Source organism: Rhinichthys klamathensis, unplaced genomic scaffold (genome assembly GCF_029890125.1).
Source record: "Rhinichthys klamathensis goyatoka isolate OS25496 unplaced genomic scaffold, OSU_Roscu_1.1 h1tg001009l_1, whole genome shotgun sequence".
NCBI classification, from domain to species: Eukaryota; Metazoa; Chordata; class Actinopteri; order Cypriniformes; family Leuciscidae; genus Rhinichthys; species Rhinichthys klamathensis.
Genome location: NW_026607302.1, coordinates 93,861 through 118,988, shown reverse-complemented (window position 1 = coordinate 118,988; position 25,128 = coordinate 93,861). Strand labels below are relative to the sequence as shown.

Sequence of the window (25,128 nt, the reverse complement as noted above, 5' to 3'; positions counted from 1 at the left end):
ATGTCTCATTACAATAACGATTCTGAAAGCGTCATGTGTTTGTAGTGTGTAACTTGTAATTACAACTGTACATTTTCTGAAAGCTAACTTTCACCATGTGGCCGTGACGTTCCTGCTTTATATTTCGGTACAAAAGGTGCCAAACTTTGATAATTTAATTCTTGATGATATCATATTATATAATAGTGATTTCATAATGTCTAAATACAAATTTAAAAGCAAAAATATATACAAGACAATTAGACATAAAGCTAATAAGACAATATGTGCTCCTCTGTCGCCATCTACTGGTTATAGCAGTAATTTAATGTCTTTTTATTTTAAATAAAAGTTTGCCACCAAGTGTTAGTTTTCCCACATCTTGAAACTTTTAGTTTTACAAATGGGGACACTCTTTATAATGTTTTTGGTCATCACATTAAAAATAACATTTAAATCGGGTAATATTTAGAGCTTTTAAGTTCTAATACAAAGTTGTGTGAAGCACTTGAAAGTCCTTGAATTTCACTCTCAAAGGGTTGTACGAACCCTGAAATGGATAATGTAAAAACATTCGACTATTTCTGCCACAATACCATGGTTACAGTGGGTGTTACTACATGAAATCCATGGTGAATGTTGGTGATTTGTGAATGGTAAAGCCTTCTATAACTGGTTCGCTCATGGCACACGGATTCTCCTGGTTTCCACGTCAGTGTTATTTGATCTGATATGGTTTATAACAGTATTCTGTGCTGAATTTTAATGCTACTCGCTGCAAGGTTTTTAATTCTGCTGCAAATTAAAACACTTTCTCACTGGATCTCATTCCGTTTAGTTTGATGTTCCTCATAATTGAATCGTGCCGGCAGGAAAAATGGTTGCACAATGCGACTTTGGTTAAGACATGGCGTGAACGTAGCATTATTTTCTTTTGTAATCAAATGCCGTCAATACGGTTTCATTCGACTAAACCCAAAATATTCCTTTAAAGAAGCTAGAGCTAATTTATGTGAACAACCAAAATGAATCAAAACCGAATCCTCCACAACGCAAACGAACATGCTTAAAACCTTAGCATCGGAGCAACCTGATCGGGCAAGCGTAAAGCGTTCATGCGCCACACGACAGTGAACAGGAGCTCGTACAACACAAAAACGATGAACTGAATTAAATAAACTGAGGTAAACGGTTCACTCGCCTGAGGATCCGCATCTACACTCGAACACGTATAAAGCAGCATTCATAACCTGACACGCCACTTTCATGCTACTTTTTGTATCTTCAAGTCAAAAATAAATATGTATGGTGAGGTTTTAAAAGATCACATCGCAAAACAATGCTTTTTTTTTCATGTAAACCTGGAAAGTTTTAGGATTTTGAATATTTCAGATTCTGCACTATTTTCGTGTGAAAATAAGCAATGAAACTAGAGACGTTTGAACAACTCTTTTGAATTTCTCATAATTAACTAGAAAAGGATGAAAAACTGAGTAGTTTTCAGGTAACACTTTACAATTAGGTCTCATTTGTTATCATCAGTAAATACATTAACTAACAATGAGCAATATATTTTAAAAGCATTTATTAATCTTTGTTAAATGCTAGTTAATAGAAACCAGTTATTGTTTGCGACTGTATTTGACTTTTAATTAGTGTAAATGTCGAAATTAACATTAAAGATGCGGTAGAAGTATTGTTCATTGTTAGTTTAGATGAACTTATTGAACCTTAATGTAAAGTGTTCCCATTTTAATGAATCTTTTTGGACTCTTTGGATTATTCAGTGTTAATATCACAACAATAGTAGAACTCGAGGAACTGCACAAACCCGTACGAGGGCGAATGAGGTAGAGAGACAGCAGAACCAAACCCCGTCTCTGTCACAAATAAACACGCGTCCGTCAGCGTAACGCACATCCGGCGCTCTTCAACACATTCATCATCCGGAGCAGGGAAAGCTGATCGGACACACGTCTAATCTTTGGGAATCACTCCGAACAGGTCCGGCTGGGAAGGGGAAGTCATTAGAAAGGGCTGTGCAAGTTTGTCGAAGCCGGCAGAGCATCTGCGACTTAGTAAAGCTATATATTTAAAGGGTTTTTGGCACGAGCATCTGGATCGCACTCTCTCCGGATCCGTCGTATCCTGAAGAAACAGTGCGGCTGGTTTTCCTAGAGACAGAGCGACACGCGTCGCGATCGGACGACAGTGCAGCCGTCTCCATTGAGTTTGCATTGTGTGAAGCTGCCGCCTCGTCATTTATGACTTATTACAAAAAACAAAACAATGTTTAAAAGCTGCCGTGTGACAGAGTGAACAGCAAACAAGCTAAACAACCCAGAAATGCGCTTTTATAAGCCGCCGACCCCAAAAAACAGCGGTTAAAGGGATACTCCACTTTTTTTGGAAATAGGCTCATTTTACAACTCCCCCAGAGTTAAACTGTTGAGTTTTACCGTTTTTGAATCCATTCAGCCGATCTCCGGTTCTGGCGGTACCACTTTTAGCATAGCTTAGCATACATCATTGAAGTGGACAAGACCATTAGCATTTCTCAAAAAAAAATGACCAAAGAGTTTCGATATTTTTCCTATTTAAAACTTTTCTGTAGTTACATCGTGGACTAAGACCGACGGAAAATGTAAAGTTGCGATTTTCTAGGCTGATATGGCTAGGAACTATACGCTCATTCCTGCGTAATAATCAAGAAACTTCACTGCCGTACCATGAGAGCAGCAGGCGTAATGATATGACGAACGGACTGAAAATAGTTCCGTTGTGTTGACGCATGTCGCAATGTTGTAAAATGAGCCTATTTCCAAAAAAAGTGGAGTATCCCTTTAAGGACACAAAAGTGGGACAGGCTGGAGCGAATGGGTAAACTGTGGGATCCTGACGCTAAAAATACATATAGTCACTGGTAAGTCAAATATCCAAATGTCAGTTTTATATGTTATATTTCTGTAAGGTACGCTGTGGCTGATAACGTTAGTTCTCAGAGTAATACGACATGTTGCGCTCGCTCTCAATCGCCTGTCCCACTTTTGTCTCCTTCAACGCTGTTTTTTGGGGTCGACGGCTTATAAAAGCGTATTTCTGGGTTGTTTAGCTTGTTTGCTGTTCACTCTGTCACACAGCAGCTTTTAGAAATTTTTTTGTTTTTTGTTATAAGTCAGAAACTCATTTTTTGAGACGGTTGGATTGTGTGTGGGCGTGGCCTAAATGTGCTCTGTCTCTATTGGCCCTGGAATCTCAGGCCACGCCCACTCACATCACATGAGTGACAGGTACGTCTTGTTTATCTTCCGTTCCGGAGTCTGCGGCGCTGCTCTGCGAACTCTCCGGCTCCCCCAGTGGCCGGAAGAGGATCTGCTCGTCCTCGTAACGCAGAACCGTCTTCGCCACCGCAAGAACACGATCATCAGTCTGTGCAACACAAACACATCCAACATCAGAGATCATGGGCAGAAAAACACATCTACAGAGACTTCATTAACAAGTCTAACTTAAAAAAAAATTAACTTAAATAAAGGTGACTATGAAATTTAACATAAGCCAAACAGATATTGGGGAAAACATATAACAGATCTTACATTATTCTTACAGTAAAGCATTAAATTCTACAAATTATGTTTTTCAATATAAGAGATGTTTTTATACACTTCTTATTACTAGTGATTGGATTCAATGAGTCATAGAATATTTTAAGATCTTTACAGAAAAAATTAAAGGAGAGTGTTATAGACATTACTTTAGCTTTATGCAATAAACAAGTCTAAGATAAGCATTTATTCGTTAACATTCATTAACTGCATTAGCAAATAATGAACAATACTTCTCACAGCATTGCGTTAATTTCTACATTCACTTATACATCTTTAAAATCAAAAGCTGTTAATATTAGTTAATGCACTGAACTAACATTAAACAGTTATTAGTTCATGAAATAAAGCTAAAATAAATTAAAATATAAATATTAAATAAAAAACTAAATGAAAGTTAGAAATGCTGCCTTGGCTATAAACTGAAAAACTAAACTAAAACTAAAACAAAACAACAACTAATAATAAGGTCGACAGAAGCACATAAATTTAATAAAAGTTATACTAAAATTAAAATGAACTGAGGATATAAAGGCTAATTCAAAATATTGATAAAAACTATAAAACAACACTGGGAAAATGATGTTTCATGTTGACTGTAATGTAAATTTAATTTTGATACACATAATTAAAAGATTTATCATGTATTTAAATCTCATTAAAACTGCAAAAATGGTGTCAAAGTCAGTATTATTAATATATATATTAGGGGATTTTATGGTACTTAATTATATTTATGCAGTAGTTATAATCCATTTAATCACTTTTTGAGCATAGACCTGAAAATGAAATTTCCAACTCAAACTGTCGTAAATCTTGAATGCTTTAGAGCAACAGATTAGCCGCGTTTCCACTGTCGGGCCAGTGCTAGGCCAGGGCTTTAAACGGGCCGTGCCGGGCTAATAGCCTCGGGCCAGTAGCACCTGGCCTGTGTTTCCACTGTCGGGCCAGAATCTCCACAGCGCGTCACTAAAAAACGCCCGCAACACGCCTCTCTGGAACAACGTCACACTAACCCATCATTTCACCAACAAATGGAAGTTTTATCAGAAAACTAATCAGAATGAAATCACTGGAAACAGCGTGCATCGCAAAACAAACATGATAAAAGCGGCCGTTTGCTGGCATTTTTGTTGTTTACTTGAATATTTAAAACCCAAGCATCGATGTTTTACCACAGGTTTACAATAAAAAGTGATACATTGATCATAATTAATTAATGTCAAAATTGCACATTAGTCACAGAAATAAATTACCGTTAGGTCTATTTTACAAAAGAGAGGACACACTTACATTATTCAGTCGAGGCTGTTTCTGTTTATTTGGTAGTTACAGGACATACCATCACATTTAGAAAGAATGATAATTTCTACAAATAACGTTATATGCAATGCCACCAAAAATACGACCTGAGGAGCGTTAGCACAGTCTCGACTCCCAGTAGCTAGGCTACAGATATTTTCAGTCAGAGAAACAGGAAGCTCCCGAAAAAAAGTAGCTTTTTTTACGATAGTCCGGTAGCCTATAAAGAGACGAGACGTAGGCCTAGTGACAGATAAAATAAAAACATGATTGTGATAGCCTTTATGATTGGTCTGACTTCTTCAAGCGTTCACCATGTTTTTTTTACTATGCGTATCTTCAAGCGTTTAATATGTTTACTATGGTAATGGTTAGCGCGCATAGTCTTTTGCATCGCGTATAAATATTTCTACCTTATACGGTGATCAGAATCCACATCGGATCACAAACAGAAGGCATTAAAACATGAAAGTGAGTTAAATTATTTTAAAAGTCTTTAATGCTGACAGAATCATTCGGCGCTCCCATCTCTCGACTCAGGTAAACTCCGCCTCTGTTCGTAACCACTCCTCTAGCCCGAGCTGGCCCGCTTTGGCCCAAGGTATTCGACGGGCCAGAAATCCTGGCCGTTGGCCCCGAGTAAGCCCCGATCAAGCCCCGGAAGTGACAGTGGAAACGCGACTGGCCCTGGCCCGGCAGTGGAAACGCGGCTATTAAAGTTTGGTCTCTTTTTAAAGACGACACGTGGCAGATTATTGCTGAAGTGAAAAAACGTTTAAAGTAAACTTAAAAAAAAGTAATAGACCTTTACATTTTTGTTTGTTTTGTTTACTTTTTTTTTTTTTTTTTACAAAATGTATACAAATTTGAGGTTTCTTAACCTGTTAATAACCAGCGCCCCCGGTACCGGGGGCAACGGGGCGCCCCCCCGCGAAAAAAACTTCATATTCAAATTTCTAAGCAACCACTGAAATGAAATAACACAAAATAGGTATCATTTTAAAGCTTAGCATCTCAGCTTTTTAATGCATATAATCACTTTGATCAACTCCTAACGAGTGCTGAGTAATCCCTCTAAAACGGAGTGTACCGCCAGCTGGCGCCACCTAGCTGCGATATAAAATAATAATAATATTTTTCAAAAATATTACCTTGATCAACTTAAAATAGGTGTCATTTGAAAGCTTAGAGTCTGAAATTTACAATGAATGTAGCCAATTTGATAACTTCCTAAGTAGTGCGGAGTTATTTGCTGATAAATAGAAAAAAAATGTTTTCATAATTTATGAAGTACTTTTTTGTACTACATACTACAATATGTCAAATACATCATACAGCTCAGATAGTCATGTGCCATATGTCATTTGAAAGGTCTCAATGAGTAGAATACAACAAGCATAATTGTTTCGGGCTTTTTACTAAACTTGAGTGAGGTTTTGTACAAGAAGCCCCTCAAGAGACCCATTTGTAAATCATATAAGGATGCATAATTTAAGACACATTTCCACTCGTAACTTCATTAAACATACTCCGATTGTGGGAAATGACACATCATTATTTACAGCAGATTCTTACGATTAAAATGAGTCCAAACTTAACATAATCCATTACTCAGAACTAAAGATATTCCTCATGGATTTCTACCACCAAGAAAATCCACAGACGCACGTAGCCAAGCAAGGTAGCTTAGACTTGGCCTTTTCACTCGTATCTTCATGAAAGATACATCGATCATGAAAAATGACATACCGTTATTTACAGCAGGAGCTCACGATTAAAAAGAGCCCAAACTCAATATATTCCATAAATCAGATCTAAAGATATTCCTCATGGCGTTCCAACACAAAAAATACCACAGACGTACCTAGCCAAGTATATACTGGTGAAGCACTCGCGTTGGTTTTTCGCTTATAACTTCATAAAACATGCACAGATCGTAGGATATTGCACAACATTATTTTCAGCAGACTCTCACGATTAAAAAGAGCCCAAACACAGCATAATCCATCACTCAGATCTTAAGATATTCCTAATGGAGTTGTAACACACGAACCCCCACAGGCGCACATAGAGCCTTGTATATAGATGGAGCACTAATGCCGCGATTTCACTCATAACTCAATGAAGCATGCATAGATCGTGTAAAATGGCACATCATTATTTACAGCAGATTGTTAAGATTAAAAAGAGCCCAAACTCACCATAATCCATCACTCAGATCTAAAGATATTCCTTATGGACTTCTAACACATGACGTTGCACTATGCGCACCAATGAAGTAGCAGTAGCAGTAATGCTATGTTGTTTTGATGTGACGTTTCAGCTCATAACTCCATGAAACATGCATGGATTGTGAAAAATCGAACATCTTTATTGACAGCAGATTCTCACGATTACAAAGAGCCCAAACACAACATAATCCATTGCGTTGATCGCGAGATATACCTCACGAAGTGATGCATGCTTGGCTAAAAAACATGTCTCTCATCTTTCCGGGATGCAATGTGTTTTCCAATGGTTCCGGAGCCATCCGTGCTTTTTTCAAACGTGGGATAACACAAAATATGTATCATCTTAAAGCTTAGAATCTCAGCTTTTTAAAGCTTCTAACCACTTCGATCAACTCTGAACGAGTGCTGAGTAGTCCCTTTAACTCTGACGGCACCGCCCGCGGGGGCCACCTGGCTGCGAAAATATTAATTATCATATTATTCAAAAATATTGCCTTGATTAACACAAAATAGGTGTCATTTGAAAGCTTAGAGTCTGAACTTTACAGTGAATGTAGCCAATTTGAACATCTCCTAAGTATTGCTTAGTTATTTGCTGATAAATAGAATTAATTTTTTTCATAATCTATAAAATACTTTTTTGTACTATGTACTGCAATGTGCCAAAAACATAATACAGCTCATGAAACATTCACAGATCGTTGAAAATGGCACATCATTTTTTACAGCATACTATTACAATTAAAATGAGCCCAAAATGAACATAATCTATTGCGTTTATGACAAGATATTCTCCATGGAGGAACAATTTTAAAAATGCCCATTAGGGGGCGTCAATGACTGAACAAAAAGCCTGTCTTGGTTCCAAATGCTATAACTTTTGATTCCTTTATCCAATCACCACAAAATTTTATCCAGATGCAGCTCACATGTAGAGGGACTTCACCAAAAAAGAATTTTCCACCTACCTTATTTCCTTCCTGAGTTATTATATGTCAAATAAGAAAGATATGCAAAATCATAATAAAAATTATATTTATTTTTTGTCTTTTATCAGGAGTTTCTCGGCAGGAAAATGTCCAAATGTAATGTAATTTATCTTTTCAAAAAAATTGAAAAGTGTTCTATCAAACGATACCTACCTTTTGACTCTCCTTGCTATAGTTTTGGAGTTATGAGTCTTTAGTTTTGTGTGTCACTCAGAAAACAACAATTTTTTATTGCCTTTCAAATGTGTGAGGACTAAACAAAAAGGCAACCTTTGTTCAGAATGCTGTAACTTTTGAATACTTTATGCAATCACCACAAAATTTGATCCAGATGCAGGTCACCTGTAGAGGGACTTCACCAAAAAAGAATTTTTGAGCTACCATATTTCCTTCCAGAGTTATTCCATGTCAAACAAGAAATATATGCAAAATCATAATAAAATTATATATATTTTTGTCTTTTATCAGCAGTTTCTCAGCAGGAGAATGTCAAAATGTAATGTAATTTATATTTTCAAAAAATTTGAAAAGTGTTCTATCAAACAATACCTCCCTTTTGACTCTCCTTGTTACAGTTTTGGAGTTATGAGTCTTTACTTTTATGTGTGTCTCTCAGACAAAACAACTCAAAAATGGCTTCAGTGCTTAACAGGTTAATAAATGATCTTTAAGTGAGTGTGTTCGGCTGCAGTACAGAACGCTTCCACTAGAGGAAACTTACATTAATTTACAATGCGCTCGTTTCTGACGGCGAGGAGCACAAGTGTGACTATTTTTTTCAAAACCTTTTAACCTTTTCAAATCATGTCCATGATTTTTTTTCTTTCACATTGCAAGTGCCAAAACCTTTAAAAAGTTTTGTACCATTCAGATTTGTACCATTTTTAAAAAAAGTCATATTTTTCAGTCAAAAATTCAAACCCAATCTATGTACACATGGGTAAATAAAGTAAACAGATTCTTACTTTAGTATCAAGGAAGTGTGTCCTCATCATCGGCCTCAGGCCCTCTGTGGCCTCCGCCTGCTGCTGATTGGCTGATGACGCATCGCTGTGCATGACCTCATTCCTCACCTGTCCAATCATCTTCGAGGAAGCAGCTTTCCTGCTGAGAGAAATCCACACTGGCTGTCACATATCGGCCACCATATCCGTATCGGTCGATATATGTTTATTATAAGAAGATCTGGCCGATATATTAAAGGGATAGTTCGGCCAAAAATGATATTTAAACCATGCATTACTCACCCTCAAGCCGTTCGAGATGCATATGTCAATCTTGTTTCAGACGAACACATTTTCAGTTATTTTAGAAAATGTCTTAGACCCTTCAGTGGATATAATGTGAAGCAATGGGGTCCACCTCCTTCAAGTCCCAAAATGTGCATATATCCTTCACAGAAGTAATCCATTTATTCCATCCGGCTCCAGGGGGATAAACGAAGGCCTTATGAGGGTAATCCGTGCGGTTTTGTCGTAAAAATATACATATTTAAAACTTTATAAATGAAAATATCTGACTTCCGGCAACGATCGACGGGCGTTCACGGGTGATGTTTTGCTCTGCTCTCTGCATAGCTCTCTGGCTGCGCGGGCGCGTTTGTTCTACGTCACAACGCTACGTCCTACCTCGTACGCCGACTTCCATCACCCGTGAACGCGCGTCGATCGTTGCCGGAAGTCAGATATTTTCATTTATAAAGTTTTAAATATGTATATATTTACGACAAAACCGCACGGATTACCCTCATAAGGCCTTCGTTTATCCCCCTGGAGCCGGATGGATTACTTTTGTGAAGGATGTATGCACATTTTGGGACTTGAAGGAGGTGGACCCCATTGCTTCACATTATATCCACTGAAGGGTCTAAGACATTTTCTAAAATAACTGAAAATGTGTTCGTCTGAAACAAGATTGACATATGCATCTCGAACGGCTTGAGGGTGAGTAATGCATGGTTTAAATATCATTTTTGGCCGAACTATCCCTTTGAAGCTGATAAATAATGTATAACACACTTTAGATGCGCACTGTTCAACATGATGGTTTGAATTGCTTGAAATATGAGTGGAATCACTTTGAAAAGGAAAATACAGTTCAGTGCAACATGTGCAGTTATATCGGTTACATAAAATTATAATGAGAACTTTATAATTATGTGTTTGGGACATGGCTATTAATGAGGAGACTTTTGTTTTTGTAATCAGGCTCTCAAAAATTACATAAAAATTTGGATTTAGATTAATCTGCCGATATATCGGTTATCGGCTTTCAAATATGAAGAATTAGCGGTTATCGGCTTTCAAATATGAAGAATTATCGGTTATCGGCTTTCAAATATGAAGAATTATTGGTTATCGGCTATCAAATATAAAGAATTATCGGTTATCAGCTTTCAAATATGTAAGGGTTAATGCCCGTCGAGGTGTCCATTGTCAGGTATTATTGGAGGACGGTTGCCTCCGCCGAAGTCCATTAATAATGGACACCTCAAAGGGCATTGACCCGCTTATACCATGGTCACTTGCCAAATAACAGATTTTTAAAACATTAGTTTATGTTTTAGTTAGTTTTACAATCAAAATCTAAAGTTTTTACAAACAACAACTTGGTTTCCCTGGTTACGCCTGACGGTTTATTTAGCAACCGGAGATATTTATAGTACGCTCAGCTCGGAGAACCCTTCAGTTTAGCTAACTCACGAGCCAGAAAGTTAACGTATTTGTTTTCATGTAAGTTAGGCTTGTCTAGCCATGGGCGTTACACTTTAGTTTTTTTTAACCTATAATTAAAACACACAGATAGGCGTAGTATAACGGCCAACTAGATGTTTGTTTTGATACAATAAATTGTAACCGGATACGTTGACTGCCTGTTGCTATGGTTACTCACAGCTGATGTAGCCAGCGCATTTATTTATTAATTTCGAACGGTAAACAGTCAGTTTCACCAGAACTCCTTTACTAGGTGTCCTCTATCACCTTTTAATGGACACCCTGCAGCCAATCAGAATCGAGTATTCACCCAAACCATGGTATAAAAAGAATTATCGGTTATCGGCTTTCAAATATAAAGAATTATCGGTTATCGGCTGTGGTGAGCAGGATGGCCGAGGGACGTGAGAGAACGTCGCGAGGCCGGTGGTGCGATTGCTAATGAGCAGCACCTGTGAAGCACACCGGTCTCGCATCTCTCACGGAGGAGCGGAAGCATAAAGGGGGAGCGACGGAGTGGATGATCGAGAGAGGAACAGGCCTGCTTTTGTTTGTGCTTTGTTTTATTTTATTTTGGTAGCCAGCAGTCGTCCGTGAGGGGCTGCTGGCAGGTATTTTATTTATTTCATTTAAATAAAGTTTTATTTTGATTGTCCGCCGGTTCCCGCCTCCTTCTTCCCTGAACATTGCTACATCGGCTTTCAAATATAAAGAATTATCGGTTATCGGCTTTCAAATATAAAGAATTATCGGTTATCGGCTTTCAAATATAAAGAATTATGGGTTATCGGCTTTCAAGTATAAAGAATTATCGGTTATCGGCTTTCAAATATAAAGAATTATCGGTTATCGGCTTTCAAATATAAAGAATTATCGGTTATCGGCTTTCAAATATAAAGAATTACCGGTTATCGGCTTTCAAATATAAAGAATTATCGGTTATCGGCTTTCAAGTATAAAGAATTATCGGTTATAGGCTTTCAAGTATAAAGAATTATCGGTTATCGGCTTTCAAATATAAAGAATTATCGGTTATCGGCTTTCAAGTATAAAGAATTATCGGTTATCGGCTTTCAAATATAAAGAATTATCGGTTATCGGCTTTCAAATATAAAGAATTATCGGTTATCGGCTTTCAAATATAAAGAATTACCGGTTATCGGCTTTCAAATATAAAGAATTATCGGTTATCGGCTTTCAAATATAAAGAATTATCGGTTATCGGCTTTCAAATATAAAGAATTATCGGTTATCGGCTTTCAAATATAAAGAATTATTGGTTATCGAATCGGCCAAAATGATCATATCATGATCATCTCTAATCTTCAACACGAACAGAGCGATCTGGTTCTGTGAGAGACGTGAGCGCTGAGACTCACCGCGTCTCGCTCTTGGTGAGGAGGATGAAGATGCAGAGGATGATGCAGGACAGAGCGATGCACACGCCCACCACGATCCCCATCATCGACTTCTCGTCCATGAGGTACAGCCCGTCCATAAACGCTGTAAAAAACACATTTTTGTTAAAGTGCAGGGGATTAATGTTCAAGTCAAGTCAAGTCATCTTCATTTATATAGCGCTTTTAACAATGGAGATTGTTTCAAAGCAGCTTTACAGAGATAAACATACAATTTACGGTAACAGAGATTGTTTTGGCTTTATAGGGATTTTTGAATAATGTTATTTCCAGCTAAAGTTGGTTTTGATTGATTCACTTCCAGCAAAATGATCATTTGTTATTACACTAGGGGCCACTAAGACGACGGCGTTCTCTCTAAACAGACTTTAAACGCGAACCTGTGACCTGATGGCGTTCACATGCGCATTAAAAATTGATTCTATAGTTATATTCGTTTGAATATGTGTGCGCAGGTTTGTAATTTCCAAACAAACCATGCCTAAACAAACTACTTGTCTTGCCTATAAATTTGATACAGAATTTTATTTTATCACTTCGAGGTACGCGAACCGGATTTTCAACAACGCTTTATCTGTAGAGTGGGAAAGGGATCCTCCATAGGGAGAGGATAGTTGACACTTCAGCACTACATTGTCATCATTGATCTGGAAACGGCCTGGATCCGGCAGGCTCAGGCTTAAGTTCACTTAATTTATATCTGACAGACTTGCATGGCTTATACTTAGATTCTCACATGTGACCCTGGATCACAAACCCAGTCTCGAGTCGCACGGGTGTATCTGTAACTATAACATTGTATGGGTCAAAATTATCCATTTTTCTTTTATGCCAAAAATCATTAGGATATTAAGTAAAGATCATGTTCCATGAAGATATTTAGTAAATTTCCTACCGTAAATATATAAAAAATATATTTTTGTGAGTGAATGTCACAAAATCATGAACATTAATGCACAACTTTAAAGGCGATTTTCTCAATGTTTTGATTTTTTTGCACCCTCAGATTCCAGATTTTCAATAGTTGCATCTCGGCCAAATATTGTCCTATCCTAACAAACCATACATCACAGTGTGAAGATTATTTATTCAGCTTTCAGATGGTGTATAAATCTCAATTTCAAAAAAGTGACCCATGTACTGAGCAAGGCAAGCATTTGTGCTTATAAAACTTAAACTTTTTATTTATTTTTGAAATGACCGATCATTTCGCTAGATAAGACCCTTATTCATCGTCTGGTGTCGTTTAAAGCCCGTTGAAGCTGCACTGAAACCGACCTTGAACCGTTTGGACCCCATTGAACTCCATTATATGGAGAAAAATCCTGGAATGTTTTCATCAAAAACCTTAATTTCTTTTCGACTGAAGAAAGAAAGACATGGACATCTTGGATGACATGGGGGAGAGTAAATTATCGGCAAAAGTGAACTAATCCTTTAAATACTACAGTAGTAGAGGGAGGGGTGTACCTGTGCTGTCGGCGTGGCTGTCAGTGTGCCGTGGGGTTTTCCCCGGCTGAGCTCGAGTCCTGACCCGCAGCTCCACGGTGCCGGAGAACGGCCCGTCTCCCGCCGGGTTCGAGGCCGAGATCTTCACCAGGTAAACGCTCCCCGACTCCAGCTTCTCCAGGAGAGCCATCGTGTTCACCGCTGGAGAGAGAGGCCATCAAAGCATGATCACACCAAGAGGACGATTAAGAGATATATTGTATTAAAATATTTTATAATATATGTTTAAATATATAATATAAACAGTGTGTAGTGTGTGTTGTCAGTGTGTTGTGTGTGTTGTCAGTCAGTGTGTTGTGTGTGTTGTCAGTCAGTGTGTTGTGTGTGTTGTTGTCAGTCAGTGTGTTGTGTGTGTTGTTGTCAGTCAGTGTGTTGTGTGTGTTGTCAGTCAGTGTGTTGTGTGTGTTGTCAGTGTGTTGTGTGTTGTCAGTCAGTGTGTTGTGTGTGTTTTCAGTCAGTGTGTTGTGTGTGTTGTCAGTTAGTGGGTTGTGTGTGTTGTCAGTGTGTTGCCAGTGTGTTGTGTGTGTGTTGTCAGTGTGTTGTCAGTCAGTGTGTTGTCAGTGTGTTGTCAGTCAGTGTGTTGTGTGTGTTGTCAGTGTGTTGTGTGTGTTGTCAGTGTGTTGTCAGTCAGTGTGTTGTGTGTGTTGTCATGTCAGTGTGTTGTGTGTGTTGTCAGTGTGTTGTGTGTGTTGTCAGTGTGTTGTCAGTCAGTGTGTTGTCAGTGTGTTGTCAGTGTGTTGTGTGTGTTGTCAGTCAGTGTGTTGTGTGTGTTGTCAGTCAGTGTGTTGTGTGTGTTGTCAGTGTGTTATGTGTTGTCAGTCAGTGTGTTGTCAGTGTGTTGTGTGTGTTGTCAGTCAGTGTGTTGTCAGTGTGTTGTCAGTCAGTGTGTTGTTTGTGTTGTCAGTGTGTTGTGTGTTGTCAGTGTGTTGTGTGTGTTGTCAGTCAGTGTGTTGTGTGTGTTGTCAGTCAGTGTGTTGTCAGTGTGTTGCCAGTGTGTTGTGTGTGTTGTCAGTGTGTTGTGTGTGTTGTCAGTGTGTTGTGCGTGTTGTCAATTTGTGTTGTGTTTTGTCAGTGTGTTGTGTGTGTTGTCAGTCAGTGTGTTGTGTGTGTTGTCAGTGTGTTGCGTGTGTCGTCAGTGTGTTGTGTGTGTTGTCAGTGTGTTGTGTGTGTTGTCAGTGTGTTGTGTGTGTCCTCACTGCGCCGCGATGTGTGTGTTTCACTGCGTGAGAACATGTGGCGTGAGAGAGGCGTGGCTTGTCGGACATAGCAACAGTAACTAAGGGGGCGGGTCTTTGTGAGCGGTCAGCTGATCAGTGTGTGAGGAACACGTGCAGTAGTTCTGGTTCTGCTCACCTTCCCTCTGGAGAACCTGCCATTCCCCGGCGCTCCCGGCGCTGTGAGAGGCGTAGAGGACGGTGTAGTGCGTCACACACAGATCCGGCTGGTCCGGCGGATCCCACGACACCAGCGCTGTGCCGTCCTCGATCAGAGTCGCCCGCACGGCCTGAGGCGGAGACCCCGGGGCTGGCGACACAAGAAGCGCTTGAGTCTCACAGGGACAGTCTATTCTTTAACCTATAATATATCATCAAATGCTAGTAATGCTAGTTTGTAGCCGCTACCTTCCAGGGGAGTCCTGTGATAGACGCTAGCGCTCCAGGGACTGGACATCTGATCCATATGAAGACGCACCGCAAACTCATAACGAGTGTTGGGCCGCAGACCTGAGACCGTCACGGTTTGCTCGGTTCTGAAGAGAGAGAACACACATCTGACATCTGGATCCAGAAGCTGAAGTGCTGTGGATGTGGAGGCTGTGTTGCGGCGCACTCACGTCTGGGCGTAGCGCACGCTGTCGGCGGCGGAGGGACTCGCGGGCCCGTAGCGGACGGAGTAGCTGACGCTGTTCCCAGAGCTGAACGCAGGACGACCCCAACTCAGACTCACCACTGACGGGCTGCGGGCTGCGGCCTGGACGCGGTCGGGGGGCGGCAGGGCGGCCAAACGCCGGTTTGGTGCGGCTGACACACACACACACACACACACAGGTTTGTTTTGCTATACTTGTGAAGACATTCCATAGGCGTAATGGTTTTTCTACTGTACAAACTGTATATTCTCTCTCCTCTTACTCCTCGCACACACACACACTCACACATAAATACACACACACATAAATACACACACACGCACCCACCCACACACACACACACACACACACACACATACACACTCACACATAAATACACACACACACACATAAATACGCACACACACACACACACACACGCACGCACCCACACACACAAACACATGCACACATAAATACACACACACACACACATAAATACACACGCACACGCACACATAAATGCACACACACGCACACATAAATACACACACACGCACACATAAATACACACACACGCACATAAAAAACACACACACACGCACACATAAATACACACACACGCACACATAAATACACACACACGCACATAAAAAACACACACACACGCAAACATAAATACACACACACACGCACACATAAATACACACACACGCACACATAAATACACACACACGCACACATAAATACACACACACGCACACATAAATGCACACACACACGCACACATAAATACACACACGCACACATAAATACACACACACACGCACACATAAATGCACACACACACGCACACATAAATGCACACACACACGCACACATAAATACACACACACACGCACACATAAATACACACACACACGCACACATAAATGCACACACACGCACACATAAATACACACACACACGCACACATAAATACACACACACACGCACACATAAATGCACACACACACGCACACATAAATACACACACACACGCACACATAAATACACACACACACGCACACATAAATGCACACACACGCACACATAAATACACACACACACACGCACACATAAATGCACACACACACGCACACATAAATGCACACACACACGCACACATAAATACACACACACACACGCACACATAAATACACACACACACGCACACATAAATGCACACACACACGCACACATAAATACACACACACACGCACACATAAATACACACACACACGCACACATAAATGCACACACACACGCACACATAAATACACACACACACACGCACACATAAATACACACACACACACACGCACACATAAATACACACACACACGCACACATAAATACACACACACACACGCACACATAAATGCACACACACACGCACACATAAATGCACACACACACGCACACATAAATACACACACACACACGCACACATAAATACACACACACACGCACACATAAATGCACACACACACGCACACATAAATACACACACACACGCACACATAAATACACACACACACGCACACATAAATGCACACACACACGCACACATAAATACACACACACACACGCACACATAAATACACACACACACACACCCGACCCCATCACAGAAAACTACATTTTTAATAAAACACTGTTTAGAATGTTTTTAAAGCCATTTGAGATACGAGGACTCAGGAAGTGTCCTCATAAATCACGCTCACGTTGTAATATCAGTTTAATACGCATGTTATTCTGTCCTCATACTGTTAAAAATATCCCATAAGTGAGAATTGAATGTAATATTTTCAGACATTTAATTGCATGTTGTTTACAATTAAATGAAAATGAAGTAGTTTCAATTTATATTACATGCAATTTTGCTTTTTGACCCAAGTATATCTTTAATATAATTCATAATTACTTCTATAGCCTTTGACATGTTTAACCTGTACTGCAGAATGAGAAGCATTTATGCTAAACTATAACATCATTTCATTTCTATTAAAACCTGTATGTCATGTATTTAAATACATTTATAACACATTTGTAATGATGAAGTTGCAATTTAATTCATTTTAAAATCTATTAACTTTAATGTAATATTGTATAACACACTGCAGTTAAAATTATAATAAAATACTTTACATGTGCTTTAGTATGTTAGTCAAAACATCAAAATAAGTGTATGACAAAAGATTATTAAAACAAAACATTTAAATTAACCTTTTTAATGTGACGTTTTTAAAAGTGCATGACAGTGTGCTCTTCTTAAGAACACTTAAGTGGCCTTTTATTTAATTAATATCATATTATCTGCAAGTGCATGGCGTGCATTTTAAATATACTTTTAAGATTTGATGTACACTTATAAGTGCACTTCTATTAAATATTCCGCTATCTATGTTAGCTTATCACGCTAACAATGAAAGATCGGCTTAACAAACGCCGCTTTTCTAGTTAAATATTGATCGAATACAAATCCCACATGAGTCAGCGTTACATTTTAGAAGTTTAAATGCACAAGTTCATGTGTTTCGAACACTTACAAGGACATCCAGGAGTGTTGACCGTCTGGTGAGCCTGATAGCCGTCGCCGTTAGCACTGAACGCTAACAGTTTCACATGGTACTTCACTCTCGGGTCTGAAGAACAACATAACGCATTATAAAATAGTTATTTATAGTTACACAAAGGGTCTTAAAGAGTTAAAAACGACCCTTATAAAAGTATTCCATGGTTTTACTACAGTACCTAAAAAAGTCAATTTGGTTTACGTGTCTCAAGCATGGAATTAACGTGGAAACACTTTGGAATTACATAATTTTTTTCTTTTCTTTTTTAGTTTCCTCAGAATTTAAGGATCTAAATAGCTCTATCTCTAGGCCTGTTTCTTCCTAACTAGTTGAGCGTAAAGTTTTATCCCTCAAACCAAACTTACTTAAACCAAGTTAAAATTCATGTCTGAATGCACAGATTTAGACACACATCAGTAAAGAATGAGTTTGGTCAGTGTGTGAAGTCCTGGGGGGGGGTTAAGGCTCTAAAGGGCGAGAGGTCAGAGGTCACCTTCACAGGCACGTTCAGCTGCCGAAACGACCCGTCTCCCGGGACGACAGCTTTATGACCCGAGGTCGGGGGCCGGACCGGGATCAAACTTTATGCTCAACTAGTTAGGAAGAAACAGGCCTAGAGATAGAGTTGTGTAGATCCTCAAACTCTGAGGAAACCGAAAAAGAAAATTTCATTCTAAAAAACAAAACGTCAAATTATGTTTTCCATGGTTTTCTATCAGTAAAAATTTAGAAAGGAAAAAAATATTTCTATTTATAAAGAAATCACTAATAAAGTTAATTAATGAGCTTTTAAAAATAAAATAAAAATTAAGACTACCCATTTAAAAACAATTCTATTTTCTAAGAAAATTTATTTATTTACCATTAAAAAAATTAGAAAGGTTTAACATTTGTATCTACGTTTAAATCCTATTCAAGTAACTCACAAATTTTCATTAAAAAAATGTTGTAAGTGAATTAAGAATTATTTTCCTTTTCAAAAACCTGATTTTTTTTAAAAATCTATTTCCCTGTAAAAAATAGAAAGGTAAAACATTTCTATCTATAATCAAATCCTAATCAAGTTACTAACTAATTTTCTTAAAAAAAAATTAAGTTCAGTTAATTAAGATTGACTTTCCCTTTAAAAAGTATACATTTTCTAGGAAAATTACACGATGTATTTCCCAGTAAAAATATGGAAATCCTATTTAAATTTCTCAAATTTATTTAAATTTAAAAGTGAAGTTTTAATAGTCCATTTAGTGTAAAAATCCCAGACTTTCAGGCCTTATTTCACAGTTACTCTAAAGTTTCTGATCTTTAACTCTATAATGTTGTTGTTTTCTTTAATATATGTGTATCCCTGCGTCTTTTATCTTGTAATGCTGTTTTATATTAATTGTTTTGTTTTTTGATTGCTTTCCATTTCTTGTAAAGCAACCTTGAGCTTTATAAGTATATAGAAATGTGCTATATATAAAAAAATATTATTATTATTATTTATTAGTTAAGCAAAACCCTAACCAATTCAAACAGAACTCACTCCATCGGGACTTTGAACTTAAATTTGCATCGACTCTAAAAACCCCACAAGTTCTTTGCTCTCGGGTCACTTCAGCCCAGTTCAATCCCAGAATCCTTTGTTGGCGCTCGAGTGTCCAGCTGTAGAGGTGGTGGGGGGGGGGGGTCGCTCTCACGGGCTTTTGCCCGACCTTAAACCCAGGCACAATAGACGGAGAAGCAGACGAGAACCATGGGAAAACTGGAAGGGGACATCTGGGGTGTGACCTTTGACCCTGAGGGGATATCACGTGACACGAACAAAGCCCTGGATGCGGCGGACAGGACAACCGTGCAGAAGTGCGACCAAAAGAAGGTAATTACTGAAAAAAAGCTTGACTTGTGCATTTTCAGGGATGCTACTTTACATATTCATGCATACTTGATAAGAGAAATACGTAGGTAGATTGCTCGTTTTAGATTACCTCGTTGTTTTAAGCAGTTCATTTAGATTAGAATTAACTAGTGACCTGCATAAATGCTTTTCATATTAGTCGTAGGATACTTAAAATTAGGCAAAATACACTTTACATTAAGCTTAATATGAAAAATTTATTTATTTAATATGAAAAATTAATTTATTTCCAAGTAAAAAAAAATTAGAAAGGCAAAATGTTCTCTTGAAATCCTAATCAAAATACTCACACATTTTCTTTTTATTAATTTTAAGCGAATTGAGTTTATTTTTATTCCAGGCTACCGAAAATTAAGCAAAAGTGTTGTTGTTGTTTTTTGCATTGAATAAAGATTTATTTCACATTTTACATTTTTTTAAATTTCTTAAGAAAATTTTAAAATGCTTTTTTCCCCCAGTAAAAATTTGAAAGGTAAAATTTTGTTTATGGAAATCCTAATCAAATTACTCACAAATATTCTTTTAAAAATATTAAGTTTTAAAGTGAATTAAGTTTTATATATAGATATATTAGTTGCAGGCTACCTAAAATTACACAAAAAGTGTGTTTTCTTTGTTGTTGTATTGAATAAAGGTTTATTTCACATTTTTTTAAAAGGGTTAAGAAAATTTTTAAAATGTATTTTCATTTCAGTTCCATAAACAAATGACTCATTAGTTTTAAGTGAATTTAGATTTTTTTTCTACTTAAAATTAGGTAAAAGTGTTGTTGTTTTTTTGCATTTTCTTAAGTGAATTAATATTTATTTCCAATATAAGAAATTAGAAATTGTCTAAGAAAAGTTTGTAAGAAATGTTTCTTATAATAAAGTAGTAAATGCTAAAATGTGGTTATTTCCCAGATAAGTGTGTGTGACTCACTGAGGCCTGTGATGCTGTGCTGGTGGTGTTGGGGGGGCAGCTGCAGAACGGGGCCCTCTGATTGGCCGTCTGGGTGGAAACCAAGCTTGAATCCCTGGATGACAGCGTCACTGGGAGTCGGATGCCAGCGGATCGCCACGGATGTGCAGTTCAGGGGCTCAAGCTCAAGGTTTGGGGCGGGAGGCACTGAGGACAGAAACACACATTACATCAACTTATGCACAAAATGCAGACATAAACACATTTTCTGCAAAACATTAACAGAACCCTATGGTATTTTTGCCAAGTCTATGGTAATAATGATGCTTTACGTGCAAACAGCACTAATAACACAGCACACTTTATATTTCTAACGGAGTTAACGATAAAAAAAAAATCATTTCCATTTAAAAACTAAATTTTCTAAGAAAATAATAAAAATTATTTATTTCCCAGTAAAATGTAGAAAAGTAAAACAATTCTGTCTATATGGAAATCCTAATCAAATTAATCAAAAACTTTCTTTAAAAAATTGTGTTTTAAGTGAATTACGATTGACTTTCCATTTAAAAAGTTGAAGTTTTCTAGGAAAATTACAAAATATATTTCCCAGTAAAAATCAGAAAGCTAAAACATTTCTGTTCATATGAAAATCCTATTTAAATTCGATATTTTGTTGTTTTTCAGCGAAAAGCTTTATTTTTAATAGAGTACAGTTAACGATAAAAAAAATAAATAATCGTTTCCATTTAAAAAATATAACTTTTCGAAGAAACTTTGATTTTTTTTTTATTTCCCAGTAAAATGTAGAAAAGTAAAGCAATTCTATCTACCGGTAAATGGAAATCCTAATCAAGTTACTTATGAATTTGCTTAAAAATTAAGTTAGTTTAACTAAGATTGATTTTCCCTTTAACCTCTTAACCTTCTCCAGAGCGTCGGCGCACTGAAGCGTTTTTTTTTTTATTTAGTTCAAATATACTATCAGATTTAATGTTATACCTTGACAAACTATACATCATTAAAAAGATATAAGACTCAAGATTCAGTATTTGACCACTATTGTATTCTGAGAAACTTATAGTGACAGTTATGTCTTAATTTGTGTCAGGAGTTATGAAATGAAAAAAATGAGTCGATACCTTTAATATGAATTATGAGCGTCAGCTGGTCCATTCATAAAAAACACTCCGTGCTGTCGTCATGACAGCGATTCACAAAACAACGTCCCTGAGGGCTTTTAGCTCAACAATGTGCAGATGTGGAGAAATATTGATATATTCTCATAGATTCACATCATATTTCTATAGACAGGAATAATATTTATTGAATTTATACCCAAATGCGTCGATGTAATCATAATGATCGCTTCTTACTGAGATGTGCTGTATTTTCCATTCATACCAATAGCATGGGGGCGCTATTATGTCCAATAAAAGTCCATATATGGATCATGAAGAAGACCCATAGTCATGTGACATTCCAGGACGTCACTGAGTGATACAGAAAGTACAGAGATCGCTATAACATGCAGATAAAGATGTTTTGAAGACAATAAACATGATTGCAATGATATTTGAGTTACCTGTGTTCTTCAAGCCATGCCAGGTATTTCATAATAATAGATTATATTTATAATGTAATGCTAATCGACATAGATTTCATCATCGTTCAGAACACTAAATAATACATTTTCTGTCTGATTTTTTTTTTATCTGAAGCCAAGTTAGATCACAGAAGATTATTTAAAACACTAGACTTGCGTTATATAGTGAGTTTGGAGCGCAAACATAGTTTTAATCTCATAAATGGTCGTGTATTGATGGTGTGCTAAGCTAACATGCTAGCGAGCCCAGGCGCACCTGCCACGAGCAGTTATTGTTTTATGATTTTTTTCTCAATAGGAATGCTTACTGAAATGTTTCAGTGCATTTGATACCAGTTTCAAATATTTAGTGAGAACTTTGATAAAAGAAATTAGGGTTTGAAACCCTATGAATAGCTTGTAAATAGCCAGTCGTTAGTAGCTATAATGCAGACAAAAGAAATGCATATTTAGAGCCATAATAACCAGTCTGGAGAGGTGTAGATGTGTGCAGGGGAGACTGAGACTGAATGGGGCACCACAAAACAATAGAGACAATAGACTGAATAGATGACTCAGAAGATGACTAAACATCAGTTTGCTAATAGAGTCTAATCAAAATAAAGTAATTTGACATGATCTTGAAAAACATTTAACTAAATAGAGAGCTTTATACTTATCATTTTCAGATTTTAAATATAAAATGGTCAGACATGTGGCTTTAGCTGCAGTGCATTTCTAGATTGCTCCAGGGCCAACTTCAATTTTATTTTCATGAAGATGTTTCATAAAAATAAATTTCTAATAACTTTACAAAACTTTGAAGCTATTTAAAATTGTTTTTTTCATTATGACAATAATTAATTCTACATTTACAATAAACAACCAGGTGTCAGCTTTCAAATGAGATCATACTTGTGCTTTTAGTGCAAAGGGTTCATGAACTGTATCTGTTTTAGTTTGGGTATGTCATTTCTGGGGATTTTTCAAAAGTGGGCTTGAAGCTTAACAGGTTAAAAAGTATAAACTTTCTAGGAAAATTACACAATATATTTCCCAGTAAAAATCAGAAAGCTATAACGTTTCTACTTAAATGGAAATTCGAATCAAATTACTCACAAACTTTCTTTAAAAAATTGTTTTAAGTGAATTACGATTTACTTTCCATTTAAAAAGTAAAAAGTTTTCTAGGAAAATTACAAAATATATTTCCCAGTAAAAATCAGAAAGCTAAAACATTTCTGTTCATATGAAAATTCTATTTAAATTCGTTTTTTTTTTTTTTTTTTTCGAAAAGCTTTATTTTTACGAGAGTACAGTTAACGATCAAAAAATCACATCAGTTTCGTGATGCATCTTGACCAGGGACGGTCTGCCATCGATTCAAGACTGTTTCAATGATTAAGGTTTTAATGAGTTAAATAAAAGATCCTTCTAAGAGACTCAAACACTGTCCCCTTAATGCCCGAAAACTGCATGTTTTCAGCCAGACAAGTTCAAGATGAGTTTGTCCGAGGTGGAAATCCCTCTCAGTCGGTCTAACTAAACCTAACAGACCCGGGTGAGCAAATATCCAGCAGAAAACAGGCTATTCTTCAGGTTGCCTGAAGCGTTCCCTTTACGACCCCAAACTGAGCTCCTAACTGACAGCCGGGGTCAAAGGTCATCGAGTAACAACATAAATGCCGGAACAAAGCCAGTCAAAGAAATGCTGTTCTTACTCAGTATTTTTCTGTTGTTTCCAGTCTAAATATCTACAAAATCTTCAATCAAGATGCATTTACTAGATGAGTAATATGCTATAAGATATTAAGTCTTGTTTTATGGGGGGAAAATCAAAATGAAGTGAGTTTTTGCTTAAAACAAACAAAATGATCTGCCAATGAACAAACAAACAAAACCAGTGAGGAAGCGATAGTGATGGGTCAAACTGGTCTCACCGGTGGCGCTGGATGTTTTGGGCGTGCGATGCGAGCTCCAGGCGGACGGCTGGCTCCAGCCCACGCGGGTCGAGGCGGACATGCGGATCAGGTAGATGGTGTCGGGCCGCAGACCCTGCAGGAGGAACCGGGTGCAGTTCTGGCCCGGGACCGGCAGCTCCACGGAGGTCAGCGAGTCGTCGGAGGCCGTGCGGTGGGACAGACGGTACGCAGACACTCGCCCTCGGCTCAGTTTAGGGGAGAGAGGCTGCCAGGACACCAGGATATCCGTCGGACTGCGACTTGTCAGGCTCAGCTCAGGGGTACGGAGGGGCACTAGGGACAAACAGAGAGATGAAACACTTTATGGGAAAGATTTGAGGTTACACTTTATTTCCCTAGTCCACTATGCAGCTTCATGCCAACTAACTCTCATTAGAGTATTAGGTTAGAGTTAGGTTAAATAACCTGATTTCCAAACACTGGGAATGTTTTTTTAATAAAAAAAAACGGAATTCTGAGTTAAAAAAAACGGAATTCTGAGTTTTAAAAAAACGGAATTCTGAGTTAAAAAAAACACGGAATTCTGAGTTTAAAAAAATACGGAATTCTG

The 25,128-nt window shown here is 37.7% G+C and overlaps 1 protein-coding gene across 1 annotated transcript in view; it reads right to left on the bottom strand.

The window, feature by feature from the left end:
• Nucleotides 1-3,249: 3,249 nt before the first annotated feature.
• Nucleotides 3,250-25,128, bottom strand: part of prtgb (protogenin homolog b (Gallus gallus)) — a 47,771-nt gene continuing 25,892 nt past the window's right edge. Inside the window, exons 9-19 of the mRNA XM_056244591.1 lie at nucleotides 24,537-24,851; nucleotides 21,033-21,218; nucleotides 18,188-18,283; nucleotides 15,582-15,768; nucleotides 15,370-15,497; nucleotides 15,101-15,271; nucleotides 13,709-13,888; nucleotides 12,200-12,323; nucleotides 9,041-9,210; nucleotides 4,841-4,848; nucleotides 3,250-3,408 (exon numbers count right to left, since the gene is read on the bottom strand). Coding sequence (XP_056100566.1) covers nucleotides 3,250-3,408; nucleotides 4,841-4,848; nucleotides 9,041-9,210; nucleotides 12,200-12,323; nucleotides 13,709-13,888; nucleotides 15,101-15,271; nucleotides 15,370-15,497; nucleotides 15,582-15,768; nucleotides 18,188-18,283; nucleotides 21,033-21,218; nucleotides 24,537-24,851 — 1,724 coding nt within the window. The remainder of the gene's footprint in view (nucleotides 3,409-4,840; nucleotides 4,849-9,040; nucleotides 9,211-12,199; nucleotides 12,324-13,708; nucleotides 13,889-15,100; nucleotides 15,272-15,369; nucleotides 15,498-15,581; nucleotides 15,769-18,187; nucleotides 18,284-21,032; nucleotides 21,219-24,536; nucleotides 24,852-25,128) is intronic.